Genomic DNA, 22,023 nt, shown 5'->3' on the forward strand with positions numbered 1-22,023 from the left:
GTGTCTTTTAATAAATAATTACTGATTTTAGTAATATTTTTTATTGATTATCATTTATAACAATACTATGATAAATCTGTAATATGTGTATTATAACTAATTTTAAAATATATATATTATGCTTGTTTGGTTAGAAATTGACACATTGTATTATAAGTGTATTAAAATGTACGATAAATGTATTATTCATCAATAAATTTGTATGATATGTGTTTTTTAGATTGTTCTCTGTAATGTCTTAAAATTGTATTATAAATGTATAAAAGTGATCAAGTGAAAAGAAAATATTATTGTTATAAATGGTAAATATTTTCTAAATATAGATATTTATGTAAGTTTTAGGTGTTGATGGCGTGTTTGGCTGGTTTTTAAGAACATATATATATGTAAAGTAAAAAGTATCCATATTATCTAATATGAAACTAAGAGAACATTAATGTAATGAATATTATGATCAAGAACAAGCTAATAATATTACTTAAAAAAGGTAGGGTATTAGGTTTTTGCATGGTATTATATTGAAAAGTTTATACGATAATTTTAATTTTTAGTTTACAAAAATATTATATTATTTCAATATCAAATTTATTTGGTATGGTTTGATATTCTTATGTTCGGTTTCAGCATTTTGTTGTATTGTAATTGATAATTATAACTTGTTTTACTTCCATTTACATATAACTGCGTAATAGAAATTATGACTCTTGACTTTTTTAAGAAACATTGAATTATATTATGTTACATTTTAAACATGTAGAGATATTCAAAAGAAAGTATATGCAATTTCCTTTGCTAATTAATTACATAAAATTTAAAAAAAATATCAAGATAAAGTACTCAGAGATTCATCATACAATTAGTGTTGTACTTATATTAGTTTATATAAATTATATGAGTGTTAGTATTATATATGTAATTATATATTTTAGCATGAGATTTTTAATATTATAAAAAAGCATACCAAAACAATAGGAGTATTAAATATTATAATGTTAAAATTATGGAATCAAGAGGTTTCATTGGGTATGGTATGGTGGAGTTACTATATAATTTTAAGATGAAGTGAGTGAAAGGTAAAATAAAGTTATTAAATAAAAAGTAAAAGCAAAATGAAAAAAGTAAGGCAACAAAATAATTACATTAGATTGATTGTCACATAAAATTATATTCTTTTATTGTTATATAATAATAAATCTTGAATAATAATGAACATAAACATTATTCCCTCTGTTCATTTTTACTTGACAGATATTACTATTTGACTTGATATACCTATTAATAAAATAATTATTGATATATGTGTTCTATCATACTGTCCCTATTAATTGAAAAAAAGTATTTATTTCTAAAGGTAAAACATGAAAAAAGTTAACTGTGTTTTCTTGATAGGTTAAAAGTAGAATAAAAATAAGAGTTTGATTTGGTTGAAGTACATTTTTCCCCTTCAAATCAACGTATAGTTCATGCATCTTTTCATTGTTTCGTCCCCCTATTTTTCTTTTTCTTTGTTGAAAGAGGAAGTGGACGAATTCAAATCGAGTTCTTTCCATTCCTAGAACAGTTGTTTAATGGGTGAATTTGGTCCTTTAGGTAATGCAACTTGGTTCTCAAAAAAATGTAGGCCAAGTTGACCTATTTATTGTATGGATTAGTTTTATTTACTCGGTCTGATCAAGACCAACTAGAAATTGGTTGATGACTGATATTAGATGAGTGGGCAACAATATATGCTCATCATTTATTGTTAGTTCAAATTCAAATTGATCTACGATGCAAGCTAAGCAAATGATCAAACATTGAACTTGTCGACCAATACCCTATCTGAATGAATTCTGAACCATGGAATTGGTTGGTACCTCCACTTCCGGCAGCAGGAAGAGGTTTCCATTGGCTGCGCAGCAAGAGATTATGAGGGCCGCCAAGAAAGATGACCAGTACGTCTCCTTAGTCTATGCAGCTTGTCGTGATGCTTTTCGTCATGGTCTTATTTATTACCCTTTCTGTGCTTTAGCTTCATTACGTAACTAACAGTATTATCTTTAAAATCTTAAATGTGTTGTTTTTCAGGTACAAGAGTCGTCGTAGCTTACCAGAATGAGGTAATTCTTTTTTACCTCATATTGTTATCTTAGCCTTTCCAATAATATTAAATCAATTTTTCACTAGTTAAGATTTCTTCCCATTTGCGTTGGCAGTAATCTGGTGTTGTAAGGGTGGGAGAATGCAAGTACTCGATTATTGGTAATGGTGGGAGAGTAACAATAGGGCGGGATGGGTTGAGCTTAACCCGCAAAATTTTTAATCTGCTTCACACATTCCTTCAATATAATGAGAAGCCTGAATGTCCCCTTTGTCATCCTCCCATAACCCATTCATGCTTAGTCCGTCTATATCATTCAGATTTTTAGTCATGGATAGGTCAGGTGTTTCAAAAAGATGACTGCAAATAAATCATGGACAGGTCTATTCCAAATGTATCAGAAAAGGTTCAGTCATTCAGTATTCTACTTCATGACCCGAAATGTGAGATCCAGGGGCATAGCTATGTTATAGTTATGGTGTCCAATTCATTGGAAAATAACAGTATATGTAAGTAAAATGATATACAAAGTGATTAAATAACATATTCTGGACACTCTTGACATAATAAGGTGTTGTAGCTCAGTAATTTTAGACGCCTTGAAAGAGGCAATGCTTAGGGTTCTCAAGCTCTGGAAGTGCTGTTGAGGTAAAGGTAATTTTAGACGCCTTGAAAGAGGCAATGCTTAGGGTTCTCAAGCACTGGAAGTGCTGTTGGGGTAAAGGGTGGTTGTGATCTGTGGAAGGAAGGTTAACTTTGGTGTAGCAGATAATTTTATCGAAAGCAAGCACATAACAACTTCACTTGATTTACATGACAGCCTGCTTGTCTTGCACTGAACGACCATTTGATTATCCTTCACAAGAAGGTGGCAGAGCTGTTCTGGATATTAGTATCAAATTTTACATGTTCTTTGGGAATGGATTAATCACTGACACTGTTGAGGAATGACAGGTATTTATGATGTAATTTAAGAATTTTCACTCGGATTTTAATTCAAGAATTTGCACTAAACTAATTATTTATCTCTTTAGAATATACTCCCTCCCTTCCAATGTGAGTGAAGGTGAAATTGCAGTATTGTTATTAGTAAAATTTGACATTAATAATAAATCTCAAACATATAGTAAGTAAAGCTAATTGAAAGTAAAAACAAATCTTTTTTTTCTTTTTGAATCTTAATTGTATATGTGAAGATATAACAAAGAAAGCCAATTTCTAATGGAGGTGCTGCAGAAATACTGCTGGAATTTGTAACATTTTGACTTGGTAGCACACTAGCTAACACTAAACATTTTTCTAACTCTCATGTCCTATCAGCAACAAACTACTATCCATGACTACATATAAGTCATTTTTCTAACAAAACTGACATCATATATAAGGAAATTGTCCCGCTGGTGGTCGCATAATAGGCTCATTGTATCCATAAAAAAGTGGTGGCGCCTCTCTCAACCACCGCGCACTAGTAGAACGCATGTCAAAGTCAAAACGACTAGTGCTACCTTGTCTCTTCCAAGCATGAAAATCACAAGATGGATTCCTGCATTCAAAAGATGTATGATATTGATCTTGTTTTTGTGGCTGTGCTGCATAATTTTCAGGTTTATGGACCCAATCTTTACGTGGTGCATAATGATTTGGATCGTAGTCTCCCCTTGTATGATGTTGGTTGTAAGTTTCACCTTCTCTTTTTTCATTAATCTTAGCATGATCATCACTAGGCCTATGACAATAAGTTTCCTTGACATTATTACTATTACTCTCCATTGGAGTTTGGTTCTTGGCATGATGAGTTGTTGCCTCCTTGGAACAATAGTATATAAGTTTTACACTGTTAGGTTTCACCATTCGCTGAGTAAGGTAGTCCATGAGTAACTGAGGCTCTACATCCCCTCCTATATATACCCATCTCCTTTCTCTATCTATCTCAACTGAATCCACACCTATCAACAAAACAAAAATAGTATGAGTTAACAATCTATATCCATATGAAAAAATGAAGCTAACAATATTTTATCAAATATTTTCTACTTTTCATGTCATTTACCGCATTTGGTTGCATTAATTGAAAATTTTGACTCTACGCACACTACTATGTAGACTATCTCTTCATCACTACTCTGTCCACAATTACTAGTACTGTACAATCATAACCGTCAAATAGGTACTACCATCATTGTCAACTATCATCACCCCAACAACAGTTGTGATCACTATTTTTCGCTACAATCACCATTACCTTTACCATTGCAACCATCAACATAACTACCAAATACCTCCGCCATTACATTCACCTACTTTGTTAGCCATCACTAGTAGTCATATATTAAGATACCGATAAGTTCCACCATCACAATTATCATCATTGTCGACCACCATTACTACTCACCACCAACACCATCAGGTACTACCACCAATCACCTGAACTATCATAGCCACCACTTCCATAATCACCACCACTGTTAAAGCTATCCATCAATTCCACCACAAATGATACCCTTATTAACCTCTACCAACAATCACCTTACAATTCATAATCACAACCACTATTATAGCTATCCATCAATTCCACCACGATACCACCCTTACTAACCACCACCAACAATCACCTTACAATTCATAATCACAACCACTGCTATAGCTATCCATCACTTCTACCACAATACCACCCTTGCTAAACCACCTTGCCATTCATATTGTGGAATCTAATGCTTAAACAATTATTTTATTTGACTTTGAATTTTTCACTCCTTTAATTCAATCTTGTGTTTTTTAGTTTGACCGAGCAGTGATCACAAAGTTTAAAAGAACAAAAAAATAACTTTATCTGTTCTTAAAAATGTGTAAAATGTATCAAAATATCTTTAAATGTTGTTGGGTAGAACATAACATGTGGTACGTTCAAGCTAAATAATTACTATGCAATTACTTAATATAAAAAGTGACATTATTCTTAAAAAATATACTTAAAAAAATGTTGACATAAAAATTAAAACGACAGAAATAATAGAAATAAATAATTATCTAGATATTGAGAAAATAATGTTACTCAGTATTTAAATCTAAATATAATTGTAAAATAAGATTTATTCAAGTGGTTGAGTACATTCATTAATCGATAGGTTGAGTGTCCTCAATAAAAACATTACTGATCCATCCGATGGGACAAGCCCCTTAGGCTTTAGGTTATCTTCAAAATCTCAAATTTTAGGTTTAACATTTTGCCAAAACGGCCCAAACCTCCCTCAAGTTGACACAATAACGAAAAAATGGGACAATAAGAAAGCATCCCCAAAGAGTTGTTTTTCTGTTGAAAGTGGTAAAATGAGTGGATAGGTATGTTCAAACAAATCATTTTATACAGACAACTTCAATAGATATAGGACAAGCAACTGAGATACACACGCTACTTAAACTTATAAAGGACATAATATATTGATAAATTATTATTTTCTAATACTCCGTATCAAATGCAGAAGTATGTACCTTCTAGTCGAACAATTTTTTTCCTTACTTTTTTCGCACAATTTTCACAACAACCGATGGCCTCTATTTTTATTATACAATCCTGCAAAAAGAGCAACTTTACCTATATCAAAGCAATAAATAAAATTGTGGGAATAATGTAATGGAGAAATTTAACAAATCATTACCGGTTGAGGAGGTTGATGCTCCATGGATGCATAAAGTGGCTAATTATTCCTATTGCTTACTTAATTAGGGTTTAAGATTTGTTCTAGACAGAAATTATTTACTTCCATTATGATTTATGAACAACTAAACATAAATAAGGAAAAACAACAAGAAGGAAGATACACTTGCATGGTAAGCTTTTACATTATATTTATTGACATCTTTAATAGTGTCGAGCCCGATTGTGTTTATTAAAATTAATATATATCTTAATTTGAATATACCCATCTAAATATTAAGATACTATATTTTATATCTTAACACGAGATGATAAATATTATTATTTCTTCACCATCTAATTATTTATTTCTTCACCATCTAAAGAATGGATTTTTATCTTTATTTAGAAAATGATTATATAGAGAATTCAAAAAAAATTCCTCATAAAAAATATGTCCACAAAAAGGAGAACTTTGATTTAGAGAGGAAATTTGTCTGTTTATTAGTTATTACTAACTTATGTATAATTTAATTTATTTTTTTTAATGCCAAGTATATTGATAATGTTTAAATCAGTTTAAATGGAAAACATGAACTAAAAAGAGATAATTACACTTGACAACTCATAAAGTTACATTACATAATTTATTTAAGATTTTTAATGTTTACCTAAGTTGGCCCAATATGAGTCTTCCTCCGTAATGAAACTCCAACCTTGGTAATAATAGATTCTTATATAAATATAAGTAATTCTATTGAGTATTTACTTTTTTTGAGTTGTTTTACAAAATATAAGTAATTCAATTGAGTATTGTTGAGACTTAATAAGTTGAGTATTTAAGTTTAATAGATTTTGTTTTATTTTAAAGTCTTGAGGTAGTTTTCCGCTCGTAGTCAGTCAATATGAAGGTTCGCTTGGGGACCCTCAAATGTTGATCACGTTGAGGGTGTAGACTGGGATTGTGATAAGAGGTAACAACTCGATATATCCTGAAAGTTCAGTCCCTGTTATTGAAGTACGGAAGAGTTGGATGGGTCTCATGTATTCCATATTAGCAAAATTATGTGTGCTACTCAAAGTTGAAAGGATAAATTTGCCAGGTGCGCTTAAGATGGTGGCTTGGGAAGAATGATTTTATTCTTGATCAAGGTCTTTGAGTGAAATTGGATGGAATAGTGGAACCAACTCAAAAGATACACATTGGGTATTGGATACAAGCCTACTCCTAAAGAAGTCTCATCGGCTAATCTCAAAAAGAAGAGTGGCATTCCCTTACCACAACCTATCCCACTCTTGAACCAGTCATTTTCAAGACCTTCATTGCACAAGAATATTCAGAGGAAAGTGTTGAGATAACCTCAAAAACTTGTTCATTGAAGAAGTTGAATGCAATATGAGTTTGGAGGATTGCATTGAGGCCTGGACCACATGGGATACTATGCTTGGAGATACTTTAAACAATTGGACTTGTAACCAGTCCACGGTTCCCCCAAAATATTGGTAGATGATTGTATTAGAATTAACAAAATAGCATGATCTAAATTTGTGGGGTCCATTCCTATGTACCAAACTTTGAATAACTCTTTGCCAATTTCAAAGTTTGGCAGATTTGGTGCTGAATTATTTTTCAGCTTTACTTAATTTTCAATAGTAGGTAAGCTATGAAGAAAAATAATTGTTTTTCTTCTATAGCACATTTGGAGGGTAGTGCATTTGTTTTCAATAAAATGGAGGACAATTCTTCATTCTAGGTGCACCAAAAAAGAATTACAAAGGAGAGAAAAGAAGAGTAAGGCATCACAGAGGAAAATATTCTATGAGGAAAAATAGAGAGTGTGGGCGATATTGTAGTGAGGTGGAAAAATCAAAAGAGTGTTATTTCTTTTGAATGTGTAGTGGTCTTTGGAGTTTTACACAGACATACAAGTGTAAAATCCTTACTTTAGTGATATTCGTTGCTCCTCTCGGGTCGTGGTTTTTCTCTTATTTAGGAGGGTTTCCACGTAAAATCTTGGTATCATTATTTCTCTTTTATTCTCGTTGATTAACTGTATTGTTGTGTTCCACATTTACTGCCTTTATTACCGCAAATATTATTTCTGTTACGGATTTATTCCCAACAATTGGTATCAGAGCACAGGCTCTGCTCATTTACAGAAATGTTTGGAGTAAAGTACGAGGTAGCAATATTCAACGGTGATAGCGATTTCTCAACGTGGCAGAGAAGGATGAAAGACTCGCTCATCCAACAGGGTTTGCATAAGGCACTCGGCGGCAAATCTAAAAAGCCCGAATTCATGAAACTTGAGGATTGGGAAGAAATAGATGAAAAGGCTGCTAGTGCAATCATATTGCACTTAACAGATGATGTAGTTTATAACATCATTGATGAAGAGAGTGCATGTGGCATTTGGACAAAGTTAGAAAATCTATACATGTCCAAAACGCTGACAAATAAATTGTACCTAAAGAAGCAGTTATATGCGCTACATATGGGTGAAGGTACAAATTTTTTGTCTCATTTAAATGTACTTAATGGACTAATCACGCAGCTAGCAAACCTCGGAGTAAAGATCGAGGATGAAGATAGAGCCATAGTGCTCCTAAACTCGTTGCCATCTTCCTACGATACTTTAGCAACAACCATTTTACATGGTAAGGACTCTATTGAGTTGAAAGATGTCACATCAGCCCTTTTGCTTAATGAGAAGATGAGAAAAAGGCCTGAGAATCACGAACAGGCTCTCATCACGGAAAGTAGAGAAAGAAGTTACCAAAGGAGCTCAAGTAACTATGGTAGATTCGGAGTTCGTTGAAAGTCCAAGGTCCGATCAAAATTGAAGGCCAGAAATTGCTACAATTGCGATCAACCAGGACACTTCAAAAGAGATTGTCCAAATCTAAAAAGGGGCAAAGGGGAAAGCAATGGCCAGAAGAATGATGACAACACAGCTGCCATGGTGCAAAATAATGACAATGTTATTCTTCTCATAAATGAGGAAGAAGAATGCATGCACTTGGCAGGTATAGAGTCAGAATGGGTGGTCGACACAGCAGCATCTTATCATGCCACACCAGTGAGAGATCTTTTTTGCAGATATGTAGCCGGTGATTATGCAGTGGCGGATCCAAGATTTAAAGGTTGTGGGTGCTCACTTTCAGTGTAAAATTCGCTGGAAAAATTTTTAAAAAAGAAATGCTACTGGTGGGATTCGAATCCTCGCCAGTGGCTTCGCGCGCCTCTTATTGCAGAGGTTTAAACCAGCTCACCCACAGCTGCTTTTGTTCTATGGGTGCTCATTTAAATTATAATAACATATGTATCATATTTTCTATATATATATATACAAAAAATTTCGGAAATCAATGGGTGCTCGAGCACCAGCGTCTGGCTTACTGGATCCGCCCCTGTGATTATGGCAATGTGAAAATGGGTAACACAAGTTACTCAAAGATTGCGGGGATCGGAGACATTTGCTTAAAGACAAATGTTGGATGCACATTAGTGTTGAAAGATGTGCGCCACGTACCTGATTTACGGATGAATTTAATCTCGGGAGTTGCTTTGGACCAAGATGGATATGAGAACTACTTTGCAAATAAAAAATGGAGACTCGCCAAAGGGGCATTGGTGATTACAAAAGGAGTTGCTCGTGGCACATTATACAAGACAAATGCAGAAATATGCCAAGGTGAATTAAATGCGGCTCACGAAGAGAATTCTGCAGATTTATGGCATAAAAGAATGGGTCATATGAGCGAGAAAGGATTGCAAATTCTTTCCAAAAATTCACTCATCTCTTTTGCCAAAGGTACAACAATAAAATCGTGTAACTACTGCTTATTTGGTAAACAACATAGAGTCTCATTTAAGACATCATCTGAATGAAAGTCGAATATACTTGATTGGTATATTTAGATGTTTGTGGTCCAATGGAGATAGAATCAATAGGAGGTAATAAATACTTTGTTACCTTTATTGATGACGCTTCCAAAAAATTGTGGGTTTATATCTTGAGAACCAAAGATCAGGTGTTTCAAGTATTTCAAAAGTTTCATGCTCTAATAGAAAGAGAGATAGGTCGAAAGCTAAAACGTCTCCGAACCGACAATGGAGGTGAGTACACTTCAAGAGAATTTGAAGAGTACTGTTCAAACCATGGAATCAGACATGAAATGACAGTTCCTGGAACCCCACAACACAATGGTGTAGCTGAGAGAATGAATCGCACCATTGTTGAGAATGTGAGAAGCATGCTCAAAATGGCTAAATTACCCAAGACATTCTGGCGTGAAGCAGTTCGGACAGCGTGTTGTCTTATCAATCGTAGTCCATCAGTTCCGTTGGAGTTTGACATTCCGGAGAGAGTTTGGACCAACAAAGAGATGTCTTACTCGCACCTAAAGGTGTTCATTTGCAAAGCTTTTGCACATGTACCGAAGGAGCAAAGAACCAAGCTAGATGATAAATCAGTTCCCTGCAAATTCAGCAGATATGGGGATGAAGAGTTCGGGTACAGACTATGGGATCTTGTAAAGAAGAAGGTCATCAAAAGTAGAGATGTAATCTTTCGAGAAAGTGAAGTTGGAACTGCTGATGATCTATCCGAGAAGGCCAAGAAAAAGAATGGTATAGTCCCTAATCTTGTTACCATTGATTCTTCTTCTAACCATCCCATAAGTGCAGAAAGTACGATTGATGAAGTTGCTGAGCATGAAGAGCAACCTGATGAGATTGTTGAGCAGGGGGAGCAACGTGGTGATAATACCAAGCAAATGGAGTACCCAGAAGAAGAATAACAATCTCAACCTCTGAGGAGATCAGAAAGACAAAAGGTAGAATCAACCAAATACCCTTCCTCAGAGTATGTCTTTATCAATGATGAAGGTGAGCCAGAAAGTCTTAAGGAGGTGTTGTCTCTTCCAGAAAAGAGCCAATGGATGAAAGCCATGCACGAAAAGATGAGATCTCTACAGAACACATACCACCTAGTTGAACTTCCAAAAGGAAAAAGACCACTTAAGTGCAAGTGGGTCTTTAAACTCAAGAAAGATGGAAATGGCAAGTTGGACAGGTACAAAGCTCGATTGGTTGTAAAAGGCTTTGAAAAAAAGAAAGGTATTGATTTTGATGAAATTTTTTCACCTGTTGTCAAAATGACTTCTATTTGAACTATTTTGAGCATAGCAGCTATTCTAGATCTTGAAGTGGAGCAATTGGACGTGAAAACTGCATTTCTTCATGGAGATTTGGAAGAAGAGATTTATATGGAGTAACCAGAGGGATTTGAAGTATCTGGAAAGAAACACATGGTGTGCAAATTGAATAAGAGTCTGTATGGGTTGAAACAGGCCCTAAGGCAATGGTACAAAAAGTTTGACTCTTTCATGAAATGTCAAACGTATACAAAGACCTATTCTGATCCATGTGTATACTTCAAAAGATTTTCTGACAATAATTTTATTATTTTATTGTTATATGTGGATGACATGTTAATTGTAGGACAAGACAAAGAGCTTATTGCAAAGTTGAAGAAAGATTTGTCTAAGTCATTTGACATGAAAGACTTGGGCCCAGCACAACAAATTCTTGGGATAAAGATTGTTTGAGAACGAACAAAAAGAAAGTTGTGGCTATCTCAAGAGAAGTACATTGAACGTGTACTAGAACGCTTCAACATGAAGAGTGTTAAACCTGTTAGCACGCCTCTTGCGAGTCATCTGTAGTTGAGCAAACAGATGTGTCCTACAACAAAAGAGGAGAAAGAGGGAATGACTAAAGTTCCTTATTCTTCAGCAGTGGGGAGTTTGATGTATGCGATGGTGTGTACAAGACCTGATATTGCTCATGCAGTTGGTGTTGTTAGCAGATTCCTTGAAAATCCTGGAAAAGAACACTGGGAGGCAGTTAAGTGGATACTCAGGTACCTAAGAGGTACCACAAGAGATTGCTTGTGTTTTAAAGGATCTGATTCAATCTTGAAAGGCTATATTGATGCTGATATGGCAGGTGACCTCAATAATAGAAAATCCACTACTGGATATTTGTTTACATTTTCAGGGGGAGATATATCATGGCAGTCAAAGTTGCAGAAGTGTGTCACACTCTCTACAACTGAGGCAGAATATATTGCAGCTACTGAAGCTAGAAAAGAGATGGTATGGCTGAAACTATTTCTTCAAGAACTTGGATTGCATCAGAAGGAGTATGTCGTCTATTGTGACAGTGAGAGTGCAATAGACTTGAGCAAGAACAACATGTATCATGCAAGGACGAAGCATATCGACGTGAGATATCACTAGATTCGTGAAAAGATAGAGGACGGATATATGCAGGTCATGAAGATCCCTACTAGTGAAAACCCTTCAGATATGCTGACCAAGGTGGTAACAAGGGACAAGTTTGAGCTATGCAAAGAACTTGTCGGCATGTACTCAAGCTAGAAACCTAGAGCTACCTCCTTCAGGGTGAATGGGTCTGGAGGGGGAGATTGTGGGGTCCATCCCCATGTACCAAACTTTGAATAACTCTCTGCCAATTTCAAAGTTTGGCAGATTTGGTGCTGAATTATTTTTCAGCTTTACTTAATTTTCAATAGTAGGTAAGCTATAAAACAATTGTTTTTCTTCTATAGCACATTTGGAGGGTAGTGCATTTGTTTTCAACAAAATGGAGGACAATTCTTCATTCTAGGTGCACCAAAAAAGAATTACAAAGGAGAGAAAAGAAGAGTGAGGCATCACAGAGGAAAATATTCTGTGAGGAAAAATAGAGAGTGTGAGCGATATTGTAGTGGGGTGGAAAAATCAAAAGAGTGTTATTTCTTTTGAATGTGTAGTGGTCTTTGGAGTTTTACTCAGACATACAAGTGTAAAATCCTTACTATAGTGATATTCGTTGCTCCTCTCGGGTCGTGGTTTTTCTCTTATTTAGGAGGGTTTCCACGTAAAATCTTGGTGTCATTATTTCTCTTTTATTCTCGTTGATCAACCGTATTGTTGTTTCCGCATTTATTGCCTTTATTACCGCAAATATTATTTCTGTACGGATTTTTTATCAACAAAATTAAGGCTTGAAATCATGTTTATAAAATTGATATGTTTTGTCTTCACCTTCTGAAAGCTTAAATGTCAAATCTAAATTATGTTTTTCCACTCTAAGTTTTAAAAAAAATCCTTATTTATTAATTTAATTTTTTTTCTACTCTCTTTTAGCCAGCAAATTAATAAATCCATCAATGCCGAGAATTGAGACATGTAATAAAATAAGCGAACAAATCTTGAATAATGAACAAGTTTTTAAAGAACATGAAGAAGACGTGCTAGTTGATTAAAGATTTTGAACATTTTGAGAATAAAGAAAATCAAATTTGAATTAGACTGAGATGATAAATTTGGAAAATTCGAAATTAGTGAGGAAAACAAGAACTATTGTCCATTTGACTCCGTCCAAAAGAAAAGAACTTATTAATCTTTTGAGACATCATATTGTTGTGTTTGCATTGTCTTATGATGATATATCGAATCTAAGCACGAACATAGTTTCACATAAATTGTCTATAGATCCCTCTTGTCCCCAGTAAAGTAGAAGTCAAGAAAGATCAAGCATGATTTGAGCTTAAAAATTAAGGAGAAGTCTCCAAGCAATTTGATAATAAGGGGCTAATATAGTACTAGTGACGAAGAAAGATGATAAAATCAGGAGTACGGAGTTAAAAGAGTAAAAAAATTGATAAAAATTCCGAAAGGGCATAGCAAATTTTTTTAAAAACCAAAATGGTAAAATCGCCCACGATGTAGCGACTTTGGCCGTCTGAAAAAGCAAAATCGCTGCAACAGCAGCGATTTCTTAAATTTGCTTTTTTTTAAAAAAATAAATTAATTAAACAAATCGCTCCATCAAAATAAAAAAAAAAAAAATTTATAAGTCGCTGCTTCTGCAGCGACTTCCATCAATATTTTTAATTTTTTTTTATTTTTTGCTTTATTTTTAAAAAAAAAAAACCATTGGCAGTGATTTTTAATTTTAATTTTTTTAAAAAAATCAAATCGTTGTAAAGGCAGCGATTTACACTTAATTTATATTTTTTTTTGAAAATTTAATTAAATCGCTGCAAAAAAAGTTAGCCGATTAAATTGAGTTTTAAAAAAAAATTTAAGTGTAAAGTAAAAAAAAAAAGAAGTTTAATGAAAGTCGCTGCAAAAGCAGCGACTTGTTAAAAAATTTATATTTTTTTTTTAATTTTGAAAGTCGCTTTTTAATTTGGAAAAAGCGAAATCACTGCTGTAGCAACGATTTCTTAAATTTCCTTTTTTAAAAAAAATTTAAACAAGTCGCTCTAAGTGGAGCGATTTTCAAAATTAAAAAATATAATTTTTTTAATAAATCGCTGCTTTTGCAGCGACTTTCATTAAACATCTTTTTTTTTGCTTTACACTTAAATTTTTATTTTCTTTTGAAAACTCAATTTAATCGGCTAATTTTTTTGCAGCGATTTAATTAAATTTTCATAAAAATATAAATTAAGTGTAAATCGCTGCCTTTACAATGATTTGATTTTTTAAAAAAAAATAAAAATCACTGCAATGATTTTTTTTTAAAAAAATAAAGCAAAAAAAAATTAAAAATATTGATGGAAGTCGCTGCTTCTGCAGCGACTTATAAAAAAAAATAATTTTTTTTAATTTTGAAAATCGCTCCATGTGGAGCGATTTGTTTAATTTATTTTTTTTAAAAAAAAAAGCAAATTTAAGAAATCGCTGCTATTGCAGCGATTTTGCTTTTTCAGACGGCCAAAGTCGCTACATCGTGAGCGATTTTACCGTTTTGGTTTTTTTAAAAAATTGATATGCCCTTTTGAAATTTTTAACAATTTTTTTTTCTCTTTTAACTTCGTACTCATAAAATCAGTATATGCGTAGATTATCGAAATCTCAACGAGGCTAGCCCTAAGAATAATTTTTCTCTCCCGAAGATTCAAACACTTATTATAATGCAAAACATGAGTTATAGTCATTTAACGACTTGAACTCAATAACATGATCCAAAGAAGGCGTTTATGTGAAATTTATGTCCTACATTTAATGACTTGAACTCCACAAAATGTTGATCAACATTTTTACAAGTGTTCACAATTAGTACATTTTCATGAGTTGATTATGTTGATATAAAGTTTGAGTTAATGTTATTTACATATTCTTTTTCAAGCACAAACGCGTGATATTTGAAATAAAAAAGAATTAAGATACTTTTAAAGTGATAAAATTGATTGACGATTTGAAAAACAAAGAAAATGACTTTAAAGTGAAAAGAAGATTACAAATTGAGTGTGTTTCAACAATATGTTTAAGGAGAAGATTATTAATTTACGATATTCTATTGTTAAAGTTATCAAAACATCAACAAATTTTATAAAACATGTTAAGTTATTTTTCATTAGATTGTTTTGTTGGATTCGTTAGAGTATGATTGTTGAAATGAATTTTGTTGTATGAAATTAACCGTCAAGTATGATATAGTTGATGCACTCAACTTATAAAGCGGTACGTTACTCAAAAAAAATCTAACAAAATTGTGATTGAATTTTCACAGAGAATATGTTAAAAATATTACTCGAATGTGTAACTAGAATAAATGGTCTTAATTCTTAAAACACTTGCATAAAGTAAAAATTATAGGATTTGACTTTGGTTATTGATTAGTAACTAAGAATCCAGTTGTTATTATTAAGAAAGTGAAACTAAGATTGTGGATTTCCATTTAAGGTCATAACGTTGATTTAGTTGCTTTTACAAAATTATCGTCAGGCAATCTTAGAGGTCATTTGATTATATCACCCTAAGTCCTTGTGACACTTAAAGTAGATTGTCATATATATATATAAAAGAGGAAATCCTAGAGGAGCTTAGGGTCAAAAAGAGAAACTGAATTTCTTTTATTAAATACAAGGAGACTAATGAGTTAGGCCCACATAAATCACCTACTTTTATGAACTCCTCCTCCATTATATTTTAATATTTTCCTTTTTATTCCTCTTCCATTATATTTTAATATTTTCCTTTTCTATTTTTTTTCACTAAATTTTAATATTTTCCTTTTTAATTACTCTTTCATTATATTTTAATATTTTTTCTTTTTAAACAGTACTACAAAATAAATTTAAAATACTACAAATTCGGTTAACTTTCAAAATTTCTTTCGAAATGTATAATTGAGAACATAGGGAATCACATATGTTTTTTTAAAAATTATGTTAAAAGTATTATAAAGCACTATTAGTAACAACTTAAAGTATTTAAAAATATAATTGACTTTGTTAAGTTTATATGTGCCACAAATTAAATTAAATAAGTAACATATATTGAGCCCGTACTTTTATATATATANAAGAACTAATCATACATTAAAAATTACCACCTATCTATGCATTGATCTCATTGTTACTCTCTTTTTAGGGCTTCACAATACTAGCTAAGGTGTTGTTTACCAATAGAAAGGGCAAAAAATTATTAAAGAAAAATAATCATGCTTGCAATGATCAAGAGCAAGAATCAAGAACCAAAAGATTACTCACAATGAATGAACAAAATCACAAGTGTATTATTCTTTGTCCAAGACTATCAAAATCTTTAAGAACCATTGGAAGAAATGAAGTTTCACCTACACACCTATAAATCATGAAAACTTACCTTTTGGAGTCAAAATGTTATATTTGTCACTTTTTTTTTTCTGAAAATACTTAATAATGTAGGCTTAGGGACTAGATAAGTAGGTAATGTATCCACATAGTAATACCACATACTTAAATTATTGCTTGTCCTCAAGAAATACGAAACTTCACCATCACCCGACTCAGATTCGACTATTCTACTTATACGTTACTCAACTTAGTATCAATGTTCAGTCACAGAAATCATAATTTATAGTATGACTAACCATCAACCATAATTGTTTTAGATTTGTTTAATGTGTTAACTCACAAAGAGGTTCCCCTCACAAATAGTATGATAACACTTTAATTAGGTATACACGATATAAAATGAAGTATCCACACTCTCTGAAAGAATGTTCTCATGCACACATGCTAACTATAGGCTTGTTCGTCATGTATTTCTTCACTAATTTCAATACTCAATTGTTAAAGTTATCAGTTCATCGAAAAATTTTATAAAGTAAATTGTTAAGTTATTTTTCTTTAGATTGCTTTGTTGAGTTTGTTAGAGCATGATTGTTGAAATGAATTTTGTTGTATGAAATTAACCTTCAAGTATGATATAGTTAATGCATCCAAATTACATCTCTCAATGAAGCATAAAGCATACATTATTCAAAAAAAAAAAAATCTAATAAAATAGAAATTGAATTTTCACCGAAAATATGGCAAGAATATTACTCGAAGGTGTAACTAGAATAAATGGTCTTGATTCTTCAAACCCTTTCATAAAATAAAAATTAAAGGATTTGACTTTGGTTATTGCTTAGTAACTAAGAATCCAGTTGTTATCATTAAGAATGTGGAACTAAGATTGTGGATTTCCATTTAAGGTTGTAACGTTGATCTAGTTGCCTTTAAGAAATTCTCGTCAGGTAAACTGAGAGATCATTAAATACAAGATTCCTTCTGTTCCATCTAGAATATATCACCCTAAGTCCTTGCAGCACTTGGCCGATTCTTTAACAACTATTAACATAAATCTTAACTAGATTGTTATCATCGGGTCTCAACTCCTCAGATGAAATTATCAAATCCATAGGTCTAATTCTTTCTCTTGATCTTAAATTTTTTTGCACCAAGTAAAGTGTATATACAAATCAAAAGAACTAATTATACACCAAAAAATACCACCTAGAATTTCTATCTATGCAATGATTTCATTGTTACTCTCTTTTTTGGGCTTCACAATACTAGCTGAGGGCTTGATTTACTAATAGAAGGGGCAAAAAATTATTATAAAAAAATAAAAATTCATGCTTGCGATGATCAAGAGCAAGAATCAAGAACCAAAAGATTTACTTCAATACTCACGATGAATGAACGAAATTACAAATGTATTATTCTTTTTCCAAAACTGTCAAAACCTTTAAGAACTTTGAAAGAAACGAAATTTCACCTACACACCTATAAATCATGAAAACTTATCTTTTGGACTTAAAATGACATATTTTTCTCTGAAAATACATATTAATGTAGGCTTAGGGACCATATAAGTAGGTAGTGCATCCACATATTAATAACCACATACTTTAATTATTGCTTGTCCTGATCAAGCAATACAAAACTTCACCATCACTCGACTCAAATTTGAATCTTCTACATATACGTTACTCAACTTAGTATCAATGTTGAATCACAAAAATCATAGTTTATGACACGACTAACCATCAACAATAGTTGTTTAATGTGTTAAGAGGTTCGCCCTTGCAAATAGTATGATAACACTTAATTAGGTATACACGATATAAAATGAAGTATTCACACTCTGTGAAAGAAAGTTCTCATGCACACATGCTAAATAGTAATTAATATTTTAAACATTACTTAATTTCTTCCTTCCACACTAAATTCTCTAGTTTCATCACTCTTGCATACATCAGTACTCCCTCCACTCTTATGCACAATAAATTTTACTCTTTCTTTATTTTGTTTGAAAGGAAGATCATTGCTACCCTCAAAATGTACGTAGGCTTTTAGTCTAAATTTGTATTTTTGATTTATATACCCTCCAAACTTAGATTTTTAGCATATGTTTGCACCTAATAGTATTCTGGCAAATCTAACCATTATGAGGATCAAATAATTGAGAGATTTATAGCTAAAGAAGAAGAATATATAAATGGTCAGTGTGTTGACTATGAATATAGGGAAAGGTGGATTTTCATTTATAAGATATGAAAAGTCCAAAAAAGTCTAACAACCTCTCCTACACTTAGTGTCCGTCTATTATTTTACTTTGAACACATTCCGAGTAATGTTTTAGACTACTATTAAAGAAGGCATTACTTAAAGCTTTAGTGTTAGGTTCATTATGTAAATAATTGTAATTAAGAGGACTATCCATCAAAGAAGTTGTTAAAGTAGTTAGAAGGTTGTTAGAGTAGTTAGAATAAATTTGTTATTCTTGTATATATAGATAGTTGAATGTACAGATTACAAGGCAATACACTTGAAAAAATACACAAGGAATATACACGTTTCCTTCATCTATACTGCCTCTTCTTCTTGCTTCTTCTTCCTGTTCTTCTCTGTTCTTCTCTGTTTCTTTTCTTCACTTCTTCTCTACTGTAGCTTCATGATCCTGCATGATTAATATGCATCAGCTACAAGAAGATTAACATGGTATCAGAGCCTACACAGTAGAGCTTCAAGATCTCAGCCAAAACCATGGCAACTGTCGATAATGAGTTGCCTGAGAAGCTGAGCCATAATCATCCTTTGTTCTTACATTCAATAGATAATTCAGGTGTATTACTTAGTTCAATTCAACTAACTGGAGCCGATAACTTTTCAGTATGGAGTCGAGCTATGAAAATTGCGATTATTGGTCGAAATAAACTTGGATTCATTGATGGATCATGCAGAAAAGAATTATATGGTCCTAACTTGACAAATCTGTGGGAAAGATGCAATGCGATAGTGCTTTCGTGGATTATGAACTGTGTTTCGAAGGAGTTACTTGGAGGCATTGTTTATTCTACCAATGCAGCAGCTGTGTGGAAGGATTTGTGTGAAAGATATGACAAGATTGATGGATCACGTATTTTTCAACTACACAAAGAAATTGCTACTGTTAGCCAAGGTACAAGTTCAATCTCAACCTATTTCTCTAAGCTACGTGAGTTGTGGGTAGAGTATGATAGTTTGGCACCTGTTCCTGGTTGTGATTGTGTGAATTCAAGAGAATTTGTAGTGTTCATGCATAATCAGAAATTACTGCAATTTCTCATGGGATTAAATGACTCATATGAGCAAGCTAGAAGCCAAATACTAATGATGGTACCTTTGCCTACTATAAACAAGGCATACTCACTGCTTATTGAAAGAGAAAGCCAACGTATCATGACACAAACCTCTCACAGTTCAAATTCATCTGATCTAAATGCCTTGTTTACTGCTCAATCATCAGTTCCCAAACCAAGGTTTAATACTAGTTCAAGCTATGATCCAAATGCATTTTGTGATTACTGTAAAAGAACAGGACACATGCAAGCTGTGTGTTATAAACTTCATGGATATCCACCTGGTTATGAGAGAAAGAAGAGAGGTTCTACTGGCCCTACTTACAATAATCAAGGGAGAGGAAGATCAAGTAATGATAGGAGATCATATCCATCTGCTAACAATGCAATTAGTGATACTGATCATTCTGAGTTTAATAGAATTGAGAATCCAAGAAATCAAGGTTATGGTAGAGGTGATAAACAAGCTGATTCTGGTGACTATCACAAAGGATTGAATGCATTGCAGGAACAATATAATCAAATCCTGCAGATACTTGGCCAATCAAATAAGCAGAACACCACTGAAAGAGACTCAAAGTCACATTCCAGTGCAAATCTAGCTCAAGAGAACTATCCTGCATCAGGTAATGTCACTGCTCTTTCAGCTAGTATAGGACATACAGGATGGATTATAGACTCTGGGGCAACAAATCATATGACTCCTCACTCACAATTATTGATTAATAAACATCCATTGCCTATTGATGCACCTAGAAGTGTACAACTACCAAATGGAGATAGTACATTGATCACACATACAGGTTCTAGTTGTATGACCTCACAAGACATTATCAATAATGTTCTTCTTATTCCTGACTTTAAGTTCAGTCTATTGTCAGTCTCAAAAATTACAAAGGATCTACAGTGTGCAGTATGTTTCTATCCTGACTTTGTGACTATTCAGGATCTCTCCAGTGGGCAGGTGAAGGTGATTGGTAGAGAACAGGCTGGACTTTATCTCATTCCTCATCCTTCATCTTCTGCAGCTAATCCTCAAACATACTCTCATTTGGTTCATGATGGTTCATCAAGTTCACAAACTGTTCTATGGCACCAAAGACTTGGTCATACTTCATCTAATGTTTTAGCTAAAACTCTCAATCTTCCAGTTACACAGTGCTCAAATGAGGTTCACAACTGTACAATATGTCCTCTAGCTAAACAACCAAGACTTCCTTTTCCAAATAGCTCTACTATATCTTCTAGTCCATTCCAGTTGATACATATAGATGTTTGGGGTCCATTTCATACTCCTACATATGATGGTAATAGATTCTTTGTCACTATAGTGGATGATTGTACTAGAATGTTGTGGCTGTTTCTAATAAAGTTGAAGAGTGATGTTTGTGTTGTATTGAAAAATTTCTTTACTCTAGTCAAAACTCAATTCAACTTATTAGTTAAAAGCATTCGTACTGATAATGGTTCTGAGTTTGTTAACACTGAGTGTACACATTTGTATACAAGCTTGGGTATTGTTCATCAAAGAACCTGCATACACACTCCTCAACAGAATGGTATAGCTGAAAGAAAACACAGACACATACTTGAGGTAGCAAGAGCCATCAGATTCCAAGGTCACATTCCTATCAGATTTTGGGGACACTGCATTCTCAATGCTGCATATATTATAAACAGATTGCCTACATCTGTTTTGCATGGTAAATCTCCATACGAAATGTTTCATAAGTGCACACCTTCCCTACAGCATATGAGGGTGATAGGTTGTCTATGTTTTGCTAAAAACATGCACATTAAGGACAAATTTCATCCTAGGAGTATCATTGCTGTACACATGGGATATAGTGCTCATACAAAGGGATATATGTTGTACAACATCAAGGACAAAACATTCTTCATTAGCAGAGATGTCCTATTTAGAGAAGCTATATTTCCATTTGCTTCTCCTTCATCTACTGCATGGCAAGTGTTCCCTAAGGTTGATGAATCTTCAGAGGTTGCACCTTTGTTCCAGCCTAATCCTACAACAGTTGTACATACAGAGTTAGTTCCACCACAAGATACTCCTTCTATAAGAAGATCACAAAGAAGTACCAAAGCTCCTATATGGCTACAGGATTATGTGGCATCTGCTCAGCTTCAATCCAATAAACCTTTGTATTCCATTGATAAGTACATTGGCTATGACAGCTTGTCTTCTTCTTATCGAGCCTTCCTTACTTCATTTGGTACTGAAGTTGAACCTACCTCTTTTGAGGAAGCCTGTAAGGATCCAAGGTGGGTTGAAGCAATGCAAGCTGAAATATCAGCTTTGGAGTCTAATCAAACATGGCAGGTGGTTCCTTT

The 22,023-nt window shown here is 33.2% G+C and overlaps 1 protein-coding gene across 1 annotated transcript in view; it reads left to right on the forward strand.

Annotated features, from left to right (window-relative positions):
- The first annotated feature begins 125 nt into the window (after positions 1 to 125).
- LOC107026828 (retrovirus-related Pol polyprotein from transposon RE2) overlaps positions 126 to 22,023 on the forward strand; it is a 26,599-nt gene continuing 4,701 nt past the window's right edge. Inside the window, exons 1-5 of the mRNA XM_027919306.1 lie at positions 126 to 1,934; positions 2,068 to 2,099; positions 2,901 to 3,034; positions 3,685 to 3,754; positions 19,227 to 22,015. Of these exons, the coding sequence (XP_027775107.1) occupies positions 19,241 to 22,015 (2,775 nt within the window). The 5' untranslated portion in view covers positions 126 to 1,934; positions 2,068 to 2,099; positions 2,901 to 3,034; positions 3,685 to 3,754; positions 19,227 to 19,240. The remainder of the gene's footprint in view (positions 1,935 to 2,067; positions 2,100 to 2,900; positions 3,035 to 3,684; positions 3,755 to 19,226; positions 22,016 to 22,023) is intronic.

The sequence above is a fragment of the Solanum pennellii genome, chromosome 8 (assembly GCF_001406875.1).
Source record: "Solanum pennellii chromosome 8, SPENNV200".
NCBI classification, from domain to species: domain Eukaryota; kingdom Viridiplantae; phylum Streptophyta; class Magnoliopsida; order Solanales; family Solanaceae; genus Solanum; species Solanum pennellii.